At 44.2% G+C, this 16,311-nt stretch overlaps 1 protein-coding gene across 1 annotated transcript in view; it reads left to right on the top strand.

Annotated features, from left to right (window-relative positions):
- The first annotated feature begins 2,536 nt into the window (after positions 1-2,536).
- ipcef1 (interaction protein for cytohesin exchange factors 1) overlaps positions 2,537-16,311 on the top strand; it is a 130,156-nt gene continuing 116,381 nt past the window's right edge. Inside the window, exon 1 of the mRNA XM_078404713.1 lies at positions 2,537-2,798. Coding sequence (XP_078260839.1) covers positions 2,766-2,798 — 33 coding nt within the window. The 5' untranslated portion in view covers positions 2,537-2,765. The remainder of the gene's footprint in view (positions 2,799-16,311) is intronic.

Below are 16,311 nucleotides of genomic sequence, written 5' to 3'. Positions count from 1 at the left end.
AATGTTGAAGGGCAGTGATGTAGCAGAAATGAGGCCTAGCAGGTTTTAGAATCTGCCAATTTAACACTTATCAAACTAAAAGACCCTCAGTTTATACTGGCACATGTAACTGCTCAGTTATGTGGATGTGTTGTTCCAGAGTCAGTGGATATTTTTAAGGCAGAGATAGATAGATTCTTGATTAGTACGGGTGTCAGGGATTATGGGGAGAAGGCAGGAGAATGGGGTTAGGAGGGAGAGATTGATCAGCCATGGTTGAATGGCGGAGTTGACTTGATGGGCCGAATGGCCTAATTCTGCTCCTATCACTTATGACCTTATGTCATAACCACTGCGACCTTTCCCAGTGCAGTTCTGCCCTCTTCATCTTCACAAATCCCAGACGTGTGTAAAATCCAAGTCTTTTAATACATTCAACAACCATTCCTGGCGACATTAATACTTTGAAGATAGGCACAAAATGCTGGGGTAACTCAATGAGACAGGCAGCATCTCCGGAGAGAAGGAATGGGTGATGTTTCGGGTCGAGATCCTTCTTCAGACTGACGTCAGGGAAGTGGGCGGTACGCAGATAAGGAAGGGTAAGGTGTGACAACAGGACCAAGAGAACGGAGATCAGGGAAAATGTAGAATAGATCATTGTTAACTGGGAGAAGGTAACAACAAAGCAGACATAGATAGAATGTAGTCGGAGACAGTAAGACTGGTCGGAGAACTGGGAAGGGGGAGGGGATGGAGAGAGAGGGAAAGCAAGGGTTACTTGAAGTTAGCGAAGTCAATGTTTATACCGCTGGGGTGTAAGCTGTCCAAGCGAAATATGAGGTGTCATTAATGCTTCGATGAACAATGGGGAAATATGAGCTGCATTTCTCTGTGGCTTTTCATACAACTGGTTTATGTTATTAAACCTGTTGTATGAAAAGCCACAGAGAAATGTTCCCTCCCCCCAACAGGGATGTTTGTAAACGTCTAATGACGAGTGGAAGTTGTTAAGAGGGACCTCCAATTACTGTGCACGTATCACCAGCCAATTGGGGCAACAACGTTTCAAGACTCAAGAGTGTTTTATTGTCATATGTCCCAGATAGAACAATGAAACTCTTACTTGCAGCAGCACAACAGAATATGTAAACATAGTGCACTGTGAACAATAATAATAATAATAATAATAATAATAATAATAATAATAATAATAATAATAATAATAATAATAATAATAATAATAATAATAATAATAATAATAATAATAATAATAATAATAATAATAATAATAATAATAATAATAATAATAATAATAATAATAATTAATACTACTACTAATAATAATAATAATAATAATAATAATAATAATAATAATAATAATAATAATAATAATAATTAATACTACTACTAATAATAATAATAATAATAATAATATTAATAATAATAATAATAATAATCATAATAATCATAATAATCATAATAATCATAATAATCATAATAATAAATAATAAATAATAAATAATAAATAATAAATAATAAATAATAAATAATAAATAATAAATAATAAATAATAAATAATAAATAATAAATAATAAATAATAAAAATAATAATAATAAAAATAATAATAATAATAATAATTATTATTATTATAATAATTAATACTACTACTAATAATAATAAATAATAATAATAATAATAATCATAATAATCATAATAATAATAATAATAAATAATAAATAATAAATAATAAATAATAAATAATAAATAATAAATAATAAATAATAAATAATAAATAATAAAAATAATAATAATAAAAATAATAATAATAATAATAATAATAATAATAATAATAATAATAATAATAATAATAATAATAATAATAATAATAATAATTCATAATAATAATTAATAATAATAACAATAAGTCTATTGTAGTTCGGCGCTTATTTGAGGTTGTAGTGTTTAACAGCCTGATGGCTGTGGGGAAGAAGCTGTTCCTGAACCTGGACCTTACAGTTTTCAGGCTCCTGTACCTTCTTCCCGATGGCAGGGGTGAAGTGAGTGAGTGAGTGGCCAGGGTGGTGTGGGCCTCTGATGATGCTGGCTGCCATTTTGAGGCGTAGACTCCAGTAAGTCCCTTCGATGGTGGGGGAGGTCAGAGCCGATGATGGGGGCCGTGATGCAACCAGCCAATATGCTCGCTACCACACATTGCTTCCCTCTCAGTGTGTATAATGAGAGCCACACCTGCAGAGGCATGGTTCCAGCCAGTCACAGAGCTTCTTTAACACAATCGTAATGGAAGGAAAATTAAGTTCTGCATTTTCAGAACAGATATTTTACACAGGACGGCAGCGAAATAACTTGGTGATTACCGATAGGGAAGTAGTTACTCCGGGACATGTTACTACACGCTCCACAAATTACATCTCTGCACAATACTGAGGTTTTTATTAGCTCTCCACTTCCTGATTTGCAGCAGTGCATCAGAGATAACCACTCAGATTACCACGAGCCACATGGTATGATGCACAATTCCCTTGGTATTAGGAAAGAGAAGTGGCTCAGCGGAGGGCGATCACTAGCAAAGCTGCAGCTGTTTGACCCTGAGCTGTGTAGCGTTCTCGACAACCCGACTCTCTGTGCTGACTGAGTGCGCCCAGATGTGACTTCCCCGTAACCCCCCGGTCTGTCCACCTACGTTAAAAAAAACATGTTCCGTTTTCAGGAAGAACCATTACAGATGAAACTCTACAACCACATCTTCTGGTGAGAGGGAGCCATGTGGAGCATGAAGACCAGGCAACAGTTCGAGGTGAGTGTTAAATTTCACCCCAAAATGGGGTTTAGTGCCAGGGCTACGTGTGGAGGAAGGGACTGTAGATGCTGGTTTACACCAAAGGCAGACACAAAATGCTGGAGTAACTCAGCGGGACAGGCAGCATCTCTGGAGAGAAGGAATGGGTGACGTTTCAGGTTGAGCCTGTCCCCACTGAGTTACTCCAGCATTTTGTGTCTACCTTTAGCCTGAAGGCCAGTTGCACCAAAAACGTTTGGATTCATTGATGTAACTCGCAAGAGGACACCTGTTTTTAAATCCTGGTTTCCTGTGTTTCCAGTTCAATATTTAAAGGAAACTGCAGCAGTCTATGCTCAGAGGCTGTACATGTACTGTTCAGTAAAATCCCAGTATGTTTGCTTATTGTAACTTCTATAATAACTTCTATTATAACTTCCATTCAGATGCTATTCTTGAGTGGGTTCATTTTTCTTCCCACACTAATCTGATACTTTGCACCCCCCACTATCTGCCATCTGATGACGGAGGTGCTGGCTACAATTGCCCAATTATCAATTGATTTAGATTTACAATTTAACACAATGTCTTAATTTCCAAGGTCTATCTGAAGGGCATTAAATAATCAGAGATTACGGTGTGGCAAGAAGGGTGTACATCGCAAAGAGTAAATTGGGCAAGAAAACAATCTTTTTAAAGTGTCTTCCCCTTCAATGACGTGAAAGTCATATTGTATTCAGTTCCCCTTTAACCATAGATTGGCCCAGGAAGCTGGAGTAACTCAGCAGGTCAGGCAGCATCTCTGGAGAGAAGGAATGGGTGACATTTTGGGTCAAGACCCTTCCTCAGACTGAGAGTCAGGGGAAAGGGAAACGAGAGATATAGACGGTGATATGGAGAGATATCATGATGCTAGTATTATAATACTAGTACTGCTATGATACTACTGTAATACAATAATACTAATATTAGATACCTATTCCTATGCTCCAGAGGTGTTGCCTGACCTGCTGAGTTACTCCAGCTTTTTCTATCTCTCTTCGGTTTAAACTAGCATCTGCAGTTCTTTCCTACACATCAGCTTTGACCATGTTTCATTCTTGTGACAGTAACAAGATGGTGCCCATTTTAGTCCTAATAATAATATGTTGTTATTTTCTTGTGAACATATAAGTACATTTGTGAGAATGTGCAGGCCATGGTTGCGTTCTGATTTGGAGACATGTCCTCAACTGTTTTGACTTGTCTTGAAGCCTACTGATCAAATCAATTCAAGTGACCATTATCGGCCTTTACTAATAGGTTTTAAGATTTTGTGATTCATGCGTCCTAGTCGACCGGAATATTTTTAAATGGCAAATAATCAATTCATCAAACAGATTATTTTGTCAGATAAAATAATATTGGCCCACTCAGAATGAAAGGCTTGGATAGAGTGGAGAGGATGTTTCCATTAGTGGGAGAGTCTAGGACAAGAAGTCGGAACCTCAGAATTCAAAGACGTTCCTTTAGGAAGATGAGGAGGAATTTCTTTCGTCAGAGGGCGGTGAATCTGTGGTATTCTTTGCCACAGAAGGCCGTGGAGGCCAAGTTAAGGCAGAGATAGATAGATTCTTGATTAGTCCGGGTGTCGGGAGTTATGGGGAGAAAACATGAGAATGGGGATGAGAGAAAGATAGATCAGCCATGATTGAATGGCAGGGTAGACTTAATGGGCTAAATGGCCTAATTCTGCTCCTATCACTTATGTACATGACTCCAAGTCAGACAGGTTTTACAAGGATAAACTCAGTGGATGAAACAAAGTGCAAATACAATATCTCAGGAATTTCACAAAGCCTTTGACAGGAGCAACACTACAAAGAATAAAATGTGAGGTAATGTGATGCAATGAACAGAGATGACTTAAACATAGAATAGTCTGAAGAAAGGGAAGTTGTGCATAGTCAACATACAGCTTGCCTACACCCAATATGTGTTTATTCAAAGATAGACACAAAAAGCTAGCGTAACTCAGCGGGTCAGACAACATCTCTGGAGAAAAGGACCAGGTAACGTTATGGGTCAAGATCCTTCTTCAGGGTTCGAACTTTGTTAGCCAAGTCAGTGGATATTTTTAAGGCAGAGATAGATAGATTCTTGATTAGTACGGACGTCAGAGAAGGTTATGGGGAGAAGGCAGGAGAATGGGGTTTGGAGGGAACGATAGATCAGCCATGATTGAATGGTGGAGTAGACTTGTTGGGGCTGAATGGCCTCATTCTACTCCTATTCCCTATGACCTTTTTCAAATTCTCTCAAAAAAGACTAATAAAAACGTAGCATTTAAAAAAAACATAAATAATACAAAATGAGGGAGAATAGCAAAATATAAAAAAATATTCCAATTGTACAAAACTCAGAGTTTTAGATTTTTTTACATTTAGTGATACAGCGCGGAAACAGGCCCTTCGGCCCACCGAGTCCGCGCCGCCCAGCGATCCCCGCACATTAACACAGTCCTACACACACTAGGGACAATTTTTTTAAACATTTTACCCAGTCAATTAACCTACATACCTGTACGTCTTTGGAGTGTGGGAGGAAACCGAAGACCTCGGAGAAAACCCACGCAGGTCACGGGGAGAATGTACAAACTCCGTACAGACGGCGCCCGTAGTCAGGATCGAACCCGAGTCTCCGGCGCTGCATTCGCTGTAAGGCAGCAACTCTACCGCTGCGCCACCGTGCCGCTTTTTGAGAAGGATAGATTATTCCCACAATGACTCCATTCCACTCTGGTCCAACCACAATGCTCCAAGTTCTCCAAGGCAAGCAGACGTGAACTGAACTAGTGGGCAACTGGTGCTATGTCCAACACCATCAGGAATGGCACTTATCTCACCAATCCCTTCGATATTCCAGGATCATCCAGGAATACAAAGTAATCCCCCATCTTCTTTATTCCAAGTATCTTAGACCTCTCACTTCATCTCCGCCCTCCGTCAATGAGAATTGAGGAGCTCATCACTCATGGAGACCACATCTTCAGCCACTTCTACCATTCTTCCTCTGCTGCGGCAATCCTCTGATGTAACCATCAAGGCCCAGCCAGCCTTCATAGAAACATAGAAACATAGAACATAGGTGCAGGAGTAGGCCATTCGGCCCTTCGAGCCTGCACCGCCATTCAATATGATCATGGCTGATCATCCAACTCAGTATCCCGTACCTGCCTTCTCTCCATACCCCCTGAACCCTTCAGCCACAAGGGCCACATCTAACTCCCTCTTAAATATAGCCAATGAACTGGCCTCAACTACCTTCTGTGGCAGAGAATTCCACAGACTCACCACTCTCTGTGTGAAGAAATGTTTTCTCATCTCAGTCCTAAAAGACTTCCCCCTTATCCTTAAGCTGTGACCCCTGGTTCTGGACTTCCCCAACATCGGGAACAATCTTCCCGCATCTAGCCTCTCCAACCCCTTAAGAATTTTATATGTTTCTATAAGATCCCCCCTCAGTCTTCTAAATTCCAGCGAGTACAAGCCGAGTCTATCCAGTCTTTCTTCATATGAAAGTCCTGCCATCCCAGGGATCAATCTGGTGAACCTTCTCTGTACTCCCTCTAAGGCTAGAATGTCTTTCCTCAGATTAGGAGACCAAAACTGTACACATTCATACCTATAGTGATGGTTTTACACTGAAATGTGCAGACGTCATGACAGAAGACATTTAGCCAGACAAGTTTGTTTGGGCATTTAACTATTCCACACTGACCACATGTATACAACATGTACATGTAATCCACCAACCCTTCCCCACCTCCCCCACTTCCCAATTCTAATAGCTTGCGTGTAATAGACCTGCCACCGAAGGCAATGGAAGCCAATTCACTGGATGTTTTCAAGAGAGAGGTAGATTTGGCCCTAAGGGCTAACGGAATCAAGGGATATGGGGAGAACACGTTAGAGGCAGGAAACATGTTCCCAATTTTTTGGGGATTCCAGAACCAGGGGCTACAGTTTAAGAACAAAGGTTAGGCCATTTAGAACGGAGATGAGGAAAAACGTTTTTCAGTCAGAGAGTTGTGAATCTGTGGAATTCTCTGCCTCAGAAGGCAGTGGAGGCCAATTCTCTGAATGCATTCAAGAGAGAGCTAGATAGAGCTCTTAAGGATAGCGGAGTCAGGGGGTATGGGGAGAAGGCAGGAACGGGGTACTGATTTTGGATGATCAGCCATGATCACATTGAATAGCGGTGCTGGCTCGAAGGGCCGAATGGCCTACTCCTGCACCTATTGACTATGTTTCTATGTCAAAATTAAATCTAATGGGCCACAAGAGGAAAACACTCCAGTGGGTGAACTCACATTTTGCACACAGGCTTTTGTTTGATGGTCAATCGCCCATGACTTCAACATAAGAGATCTTCTGGGCAATGGCCTATGCCTGACCTTCTTCGATTGCTTCATCAATCTTCCTTCAGTCTCTCGTTCAGCAGCTGCGATGTACACTGATGCTTGCACAAAAAGGTTCAGTTACATTCACAGAGATGATGGCGGATGTCAGTCGCACAACATTCAATTCTATTCGCAACTCAGCAAAACAACGCAGCCCGCACCGGCCTGCAGCAACATCTAGGCTACGGTGGCGCAGCGGTAGAGTTGCTGCCTTACAGTGAATGCAGCGCCGGAGACTCAGGTTCGATCCTGACTACGGGCGCCGTCTGTACGGAGTTTCCCCGTGACCTGCGTGGGTTTTCTCCGAGATCTTCGGTTTCCTCCCACACTCCAAAGCCGGACAGGTTTGTAGGTTAATTGGCTTGGTAAATGTAAAAATTGTCCGGTGTGGGTATAGGATAGTGTTAGTGTGCGGGGATCGCTGGTCGGCGCGGGCACGATGGCCCAAATAGGCCTGTTTCCGCGCTGTATCTCTAAACTAAACTAAATTAGGCTATGGTCTGATAAGCGGCAGGTAACATTTGCACCACGCAGGTGGTAGGCAATGATCATCCCCAACATAAGAGAGTCGAACCATCTACCCTCAACGTTCAATGTCATTGTCATCAACCATCAACATATTGTGGATTTGTAAATTGTTAATTTGATTGGACCTGCCACATAAATACTGTGACCTTAATATTAGTCTGGAGGCTTTCACCAACTTCAATGCACGAGTCAGGTGTGTAATAGAATACTTTTCACTGGCCTGGATGAGTGCAGCTCCTCCAAGCAAGGCAAGAAGCCGAATGGCATCTGGGGAACAAAAATACTTGTTTCATTGCCACTAAGTATTCATTCAATCCACGAGCGGGCTGTGGCTGCAGTGTTTACTGGGCTATTCTGGTACCGTCTCCAAACTTGCGATATCTGTGGTATGGCGATAAAGCTGTCCACAGACCCGGGTTCCAGAGAGTCAAGACCGTTTTATTGTCAGATGTCCCAGTTGGAACAATGAACAAACTATGTAAAAATAGTACACTAAAAATATAATTAACGAGAAAAAAAAGTTCGGCCTGTGTATATATTCACATACCCACATATACATATATAATATATACTATATATATTCATATACACATCAATACACACACACACACGCGCGCACACACGCGCGCGCGCGCACACACACACACACACACACACACACACACACACACACTCTCACACACACACACTCTCACACACACACACACACACACACACTTATATATATATATATATAAAAATGCACACACACGTACGTACACATAAAGAAACAAACAATAATAATAGACAATAGACAATAGGTGCAGGAGGAGGCCATTCGGCCCTTCGAGCCAGCACCACCATTCAATGTGATCATGGCTGCTAATTCTCAATCAGTACCCCGTTCCTGCCTTCTCCCCATACCCTCTGACTCCGCTATCCTTAAGAGCTCTATCTAGCTCTCTCTTGAATGCATTCAGAGAATTGGCCTCCACTGCCTTCTGAGGCAGAGAATTCCACAGATTTACAACTCTCTGACTGAAAAAGTTTTTCCTCATCTCCGTTCTAAATGGCCGCGCACGGGCATGATCGTGAGGAGTCTTCAATGAATCGTAGCGGATCTCGGCGCATCACGGAAAATTTTTCCAGATAGAAATTTCTCGTTGACAGCTGGCTTCTCGCCAGGTATCGTAACTTATTGCGGGCGCTGTCTGTCGCACGCTGTCCCCAGGTTTGCTAGGTTGTCGCAGATGCATTTAGAAGCACGTAATATTAAATTAAGAAAAGGCATTTGAAGATACCAGAAGATGGTTTTGTTTAACCAATTTATTTGCCGTCAGGACATTTGACAGGTAGATTGGAGGTGACAGTTTGACGGTCAGGTGAGCGTGGGAATTTCGCGATGTTTCCGAAGACGGTGTAATCTCTTAGCCAGGTGCTAGTTTCACAAAAAAAGTCACTTGTATCGACCTGACTCGGCATTGTCGTGGTCATTGTCGTGGTCATTGTCGTGGTCATTGTCGTGGTCATTGTCGTGGTCATTGTCATGGTCATTGTCGTGGTCATTGTCGTGGTCATTGTCGTGGTCATTGTCGTGGTCATTGTCGTGGTCATTGTCATGGTCATTGTCATGCTCATTGTCGTGGTCATTGTCGTGGTCACTGTCGTGGTCATTGTCATGGTCATTGTCGTGGTCATTGTCGTGGTCATTGTCATGGTCATTGTCGTGGTCATTGTCGTGGTCATTGTCGTGGTCATTGTCATGCTCATTGTCGTAGTCATTGTCGTGGTCACTGTCGTGGTCATTGTCGTTGTCATGGTCATTGTCGTGGTCATTGTTGTGGTCATTGTCGTTGTCATGGTCATTGTCGTGGTCATTGTCGTGGTCATTGTCGTGGTCATTGTCGTGGTCATTGTCGTGGTCATTGTCGTGGTCATTGTCGTTGTCATGGTCATTGTCGTAGGATAAAAGAAATTTTCGGCGATCTGCTAGGACTCTGACAGTCGCCTGCAGTCGCCTAAAAAATCGCGTAACTGGGACAGGCCTTTAACTGTGATAATATTTTCATTTTAGTTTTAGTTTAGTTTAGATATACAGCGCGGAAACAGGTCCTTGCGGCCCACCGGATCCGCGCCGACCAGCGATCCCCCACATTAACACTATCCTATACCCACTGGGGACAATTGTTACATTTACCCAGTCAATTAACCTACAAACCTGCACGTCTTTGGAGTGTGGGAGGAAACTGAAGATCTCGGAGAAAACCCACGCGGGTCACGGGGAGAACGTACAAACTCCGTACAGACAGCACCCGTAGTCGTGATCAAACCCGGGTCTCCGGCGCTGCATTCGCTGTAAGGCAGCAACTCTACCGCTGCGCCACAGTGTATCCGTGTGTAAATGGCCACAACTACTAATATTGCCAGTTTAATTCATCCTCCAACAAAAAAGTCTTCTCATCCCTCTCCTCATTCTTCAATGCCTCTGTCATAGACTCTAGCTCAGAGCATTACCTCCTACTATATACTATATCCTACCACAACCATCTTTAAATTTCCCTTTGCATTCAGTGCTTTGATGGTTGAACACATGGATTATCTTTAATCTGAACCGTCCTACCCAGGGAGCGGTGCTGAACTACTATCTACCTCATTGGTGACCCTTGGCCTATCCTTGATTGGACTTTGCCGGCTTTACCTTGCACTAAACGTTATTCCCTTAGCATGTATCTATAAACTGCAAATGGCTCGATTGTGATCACGTATAGAGAGTTGTGAATCTGTGGAATTCTCTGCCTCAGAAGGCAGTGGAGGCCAATTCTCTGAATGCATTCAAGAGAGAGCTAGATAGAGCTCTTAAGGATAGCGGAGTCAGGGGGTATGGGGAGAAGGCAGGAACGGGGTACTGATTGAGAATGATCAGCCATGATCACATTGAATGGCGGTGCTGGCTCGAAGGGCCAAATGGCCTCCTCCTGCACCTATTGTCTATTGTCTATTGTCTTTCCGCTGACTGGTTCGCACGCAACAAAAGCCTTTCACTATACCTCGGTACACCTGACAATAAACTAGACTGAACTAATCTTTCCTTATAGTTATAGCGTTTGAAATAAAAGGACCTAATCGCGTGGCATCCAGGGAGAGCTATCTGAGTTGATTAGAACAGGTTGTTTGCAGGAAAAGGAATGTGTGGAAAGTGGGATGCGTTTAAGAGAGTGGTAACGAGAGCTCAGGGCATGCATGTTCCTGTTAGGGCAATGGGCATAAGGAAGCTTGGTTGACAAGTGATAATGAGGCTCTGTTCAGTTTTGGTCACCCTACAGGTACATAGAAACATAGAAAATAGGTGCAGGAGGAGGCCATTTGGCCCTTCGAGCCAGCACCGCCATTCACTGTCGAAACGTATAAGATTATTAAGGGGTTGGACACGTTAGAGGCAGGAAACATGTTCCCAATGTTGGGGGAGTCTAGAACAAGGGGCCACAGTTTACGAATAAGGGGTAGGCCATTTAGAACTGAGATGAGGAAAAACTTTTTCAGTCAGAGAGTTGTGAATCTGTGGAATTCTCTGCCTCAGAAGGCAGTGGAGGCCAATTCTCTGAATGCATTCAAGAGAGAGCTAGATAGAGCTCTTAAGGATAGCGGAGTCAGGGGGTATGGGGAGAGGGCAGGAACGGGGTACTGATTGAGAATGATCAGCCATGATCACATTGAATGGCGGTGCTGGCTCGAAGGGCCAAATGGCCTCCTCCTGCACCTATTGTCTATTGTCTATTGTCTATTGTCTATTGTCATGGCTGATCATCCACCATCAGCAACCCGTGCCTGCCTTCTCCCCGTATCCCTTGATTCCGCTAGGCCCTAGAGTTCTATCCAACTCTCTTTTGAATTCATCCAGTGAATTGGCCTCCACTGCCTTCTGTGGCAGAGAATTCCACAAATTCATAACTCTCTGGGTGAAAAGGTTTTTTCTCACCTCAGTTTTAAATGGCCTCCCCTTTATTCTTAGACTGTGGTCTGCACGTTTTGAGATGCTGTCAAGCTGGAAAGAGTGCAGAGAAGGTTTTCAAGGATGTTGCCATGTCTTGAGGTGCCTGAGCTCTAGGGAGAGGTTGAGCAGGCTGGGACTCTATTCCTTGGAGCGCAGGAGGATGCGAGGTGATCTTATAGAGGTGCAAAAGATCACGAGGGGAATACATTGGGTTGACATACAGTCTTTTACCCAGAGTCAGGGAATCCAGTAGAAGAGGACATCGTTTTGGGGTGAGAGGGGAAAGATTTAATAGGAATCTGAGGGGCAGCTTTTTCACACAGAGGGTGGTGGGTGTACGGAATGAGCTGCCAGAGGAGTTAGTTGAGATCGAAACTACAACAACATTCAAAAGACATTTGAACAGATACATGGATAGGAAAGGTTTAGAGGGATATGGGCCAAACGCAGGCAGGTTGAACTAGTATAGATGGGGCACCTTGGTCAGCATGGGCAAGCTGGGCCAAAGGGCCTGTTTCCATGTTGTACGACTCTATGGTTCTAACTGAAGTGGTCTAGCCCGTCAATCCTGTTCTACAGAGCAGTAAGACTGTGCCTAATCTCTACGTACTCTCAATATCTTTGTCCAAGTCTGTTGGCATCGGGGTTGAAATGTACAATTGGCCCAGCATCAAGACTTCTGTTTTGACTGTGCTGGAAGCTGGGCTCTGGGCCACAAGAATGAGCTGCCAATGTTCATAATCCTCAACTTGCTGTGCAAGGTTTTCCACGCCTCTGTGCAAAAGGACAGGAATCGCTGAGTGCTGCAAAAAAAACACCAAGAACTATCCTTGCCATTTGTTTTAGTTTAGTTTAGTTCAGCGCGGAAACAGGCCCCTTCGGCCCACCGGGTCCGCGCCGACCAGCGATTCCCGCACACTAACACTATCCTACACCCACTAGGGACAATTTTTACATTCACCCAGTCAATTAACCTACAAACCTGTACGTCTTTGGAGTGTGGGAGGAAACCGAAGATCTCGGAGAAAACCCACGCAGGTCACAGGGAGAACGTACAAACTCCGCACAGACAGCACCCGTGGTCGGGATCGAACAGCTGGTCTCCGGCACTGCATTCGCTGTAAGGCGGCAACTCTACCGCTGCGCCACCGTGACATTTGTGGTTGAGTACTATAATTTATTATTGTGAATAGCAATAATCCTGAGAAGACAAGGGATGTGGGCAGGTTCAGAAGACTCACCCTCATGTTTGAAATATGTCAATAGCATCTTTTCCCATGAACAATGACGATGTTAGTAGCAGGAAGCAGCAGTTCTAGACTGCAGGAACATCGCATTGCATGTGTACATTACCAGCTTGCAGCTAGAGTTCTGGACAGTTGATCCAGAATCCCATCGCGGAGCTGGGATTATAAATTGAAGTATTTAAAAACTGGAATTAACAAGTGTCACTAAAGCAACCATGAAACAGCTGAATTGTGCTACAAACACGTGGGTAAAATATGATGAGCGTTTGTTGGCACTGGGCCTGTACTGGCTGGAGTTTAGAAGGATGAAGGGGGACCTCATTGAAACTTACCGAATAGTGAAAGGCTTGGATAGAGTGGATGTGGAGAGGATGTTTCCATTAGTTGGAGACTCGAGGACCAGAGGTCACTGCCGCAGAATTAAAGGACGTTCCTTGAGGAAGGAGATGAGGAGGAATTTCTTTAGTCAGAGGGTGGTGAATCTGTGGAATTATTTGCCACAGAAGGCTGTGGAAGCCAAGTCAGTGGGTATTTTTTAGGCAGAGATAGATAGATTCTTGATTAGTGCGGGTGTCAGAGGTTGTGGGGAGAAGGCAGGAGAATGGGGTTAGGAGGGAGAGATAGATCGGCCATGATTGAATGGTGGAGTAGACTTGATGGGCCGAATGGTCTAATTCTGCTCCTATCACTTATGAACTTATGAAACTCTACTAACATTACTCATGTCCACAGGGAATGACATCTGCTGTTCTTATCTGGTTGGGTTCACATGTAATTACAGACGACAGTCACCCAACTCCTTCCCCACCCCCAATTCTTAAATGCCTCCCCAATTTAGATGCAATTAGGAATGGTTAGCAGGAGGGTATTAAAACCAAGGTGGACCAGTGCAAGGATGCAAGAGTGACTGACTGACTGTACTAAATGGGCACAGAGACAAGTGAGGAACGGACATGTGCAGTTGTAGCCAACAGGTAGCCCTTGTAACAGTAAGAGTAAAGACTGGATAGACTGGGCTTGTAGTCACTGGAATTTAGAAGACTGAGGGGGGATCTTATAGAAACATATAAAATTCTTAAGGGGTTGGAGAGGCAAGATGCGGGAAGATTGTTCCCGATGTTGGGGGAGTCCAGAACCAGGGGTCACAGCTTAAGGATAAGGGGGAAGCCTTTTAGGACCGAGATGAGAAAACATTTCTTCACACAGAGAGTGGTGAATCTGTGGAATTCTCTGCCACAGAAGGTAGTTGAGGCCAGTTCATTGGCTATATTTAAGAGGGAGTTAGATGTGGCCCTTTTTGCTAAAGGGATCAGGGGGTATGGAGAGAAGGCAGGTACGGGATACTGAGCTGGATGATCAGCCATGATCATATTCAATGGCGGTGCAGGCTCGAAGGGCCAAATGGCCTACTCCTGCACCTATTTTCTATGTTTCTATGTTTCTAAGAGAACTGAATTCCCCAGACTTAAGTAAGAACCGACCCTCCCCACCCCTTCGTTTGAGGCCCTCTGAGGGGGCGCAGTGAACTGTTTATGTATGTGCTGTTATGTTTGTGTGCCATTGTATGTTCGTTCTTAGTACCTGAACTGATGTGCAGCACTTTGGTCAACGTGGGTTGTTTTTAAATGTGCTATACAAATAAAATTGACTTGACTTGACTTGACTTGACTTCCCAGTGCCCCACTTGGGTGCACACCCATTTCTCTCACTGACCCGCGCATAGCGGTAGAGTTGTTGCCTTGCAGCGCCGGAGACCCGGGTTCGATCCCGACTACGGGTGCTGTCTGTGCGGAGTTTGTACGTTCTCCCCGTGACCTGCGTGGGTTTTCTCCGAGATCTTCGTTTTCCTCCCACACTCCAGAGACGTACAGGTTTGTAGGCTAATTGATTTGGTATAATTGTAAACAGTTCCTAGCGTGTGTCAGGCGGTGGCCCGTGGTAGAGGATGATAGCATGGTTGGGCAGTCCCGTGTCTCGTGGGATAGAGTGTGGCTCACGTGTACGATGCGTGAGCCACACACGTGTGGGCACATGAAGGCCGCTGTGGGGGGGGTTTAGGGTTGCAGCCTTCATCCTGTCTCTGACACTAACCAGTCAGCTTCGGTGATTGTCCTCAAAACTTGGTATTAAACTGCTTGGTATAAATGTAAAATTGTCCCTCGTGTGTGTAGGATAGTGTTAATGTGCGGGGATCGCTGGTCGGCGCGGACTCAGTGGGCCGAAGGGCCCGTTTCCGCGCTGTATCTCTACGCTAAACTAAACAAGACAACTTTGAATTGTCTGAAGAAGGGACTCGACCCGAAACGTCACCTCTTCCTTTTCTCCAGAGATGCCAGAGACCCGGGTTCGATCCCGACCACGGGCGCTGTCTGTACGTAGTCTATATGTTCTCCCCGTGACCTGCGTGGGTTTTCTCCAAGATCTTCGGGTTTCCTCCCACACTCCAAAGACGTGCAGGTTTGTAGGTTAATTGGCGTGGTAGAAGTGGTACAATGATCCCTAATGAGTGTAGGGTGGTGTTAATGTGCGAGGATCGCTGGTGGGTGCGGACTCGGTGGACCGAAGGGCCTGTTTCGGTGCTGTATCTCCAAACTAAATTAAACTAAAGCCGCCCCCTTTGCCTGCCCCCCCCCCCTTAACCTTCACCCCATCCCCTTCCAGCTACATCCCTTCCTCTGGTTTCACATTTCACTCCACATCTCTCCTTGTCTGAAACATTTTTTCTTCTTTTCATCTCCTGCCTTTGTCCACCCAAATACCAATAATAAATGAGATTAAAAATGTTGGCGATTCCATCCGTCATCTTCGGAACGACTCACAATTGCCATTTCGCTCGCATCTTTTCGATCTCGCAGGGAAGCTCGTCGAATCCTCCTTCTGAAACTCTGCCTTTCAGCATCCCTCACCATCTACACTCTTCCCCATTCACAAACCTATGGCTTTGTCTAATTCTTCAGTGACTGATGTTGGAATGACCATAATTGGTCCTTTGACGATAGACAATAGACAATAGGTGCAGGAGGAGGCCACTCGGCCCTTCGAGCCAGCACCGCCATTCAATGTGATCATGGCTGATCATTCTCAATCAGTACCCCGTTCCTGCCTTCTCCCCATACCCCCTGACTCCACTATCCTTAAGAGCTCTATCCAGCTCTCTCTTGAATGCATTCAGAGACTTGGCCTCCATTGCCTTCTGAGGCAGAGAATTCCACAGATTTACAACTCTCTGACTGAAAAAGTTTTTCCTCATCTCCGTTCTAAATGGCCTATCCCTTATTCTTAAACTGTGGCCCCTGGTTCTGGACTCCCCCAACATTGGGAACATGTTTCCTGCCTCTAACGTGT

The sequence above is a fragment of the Rhinoraja longicauda genome, chromosome 9 (genome assembly GCF_053455715.1).
Source record: "Rhinoraja longicauda isolate Sanriku21f chromosome 9, sRhiLon1.1, whole genome shotgun sequence".
Classification (NCBI taxonomy): domain Eukaryota; kingdom Metazoa; phylum Chordata; class Chondrichthyes; order Rajiformes; family Arhynchobatidae; genus Rhinoraja; species Rhinoraja longicauda.
Note: the sequence above shows the minus strand (reverse complement) of the source record. Positions and strands in the feature narration are given on the sequence as shown.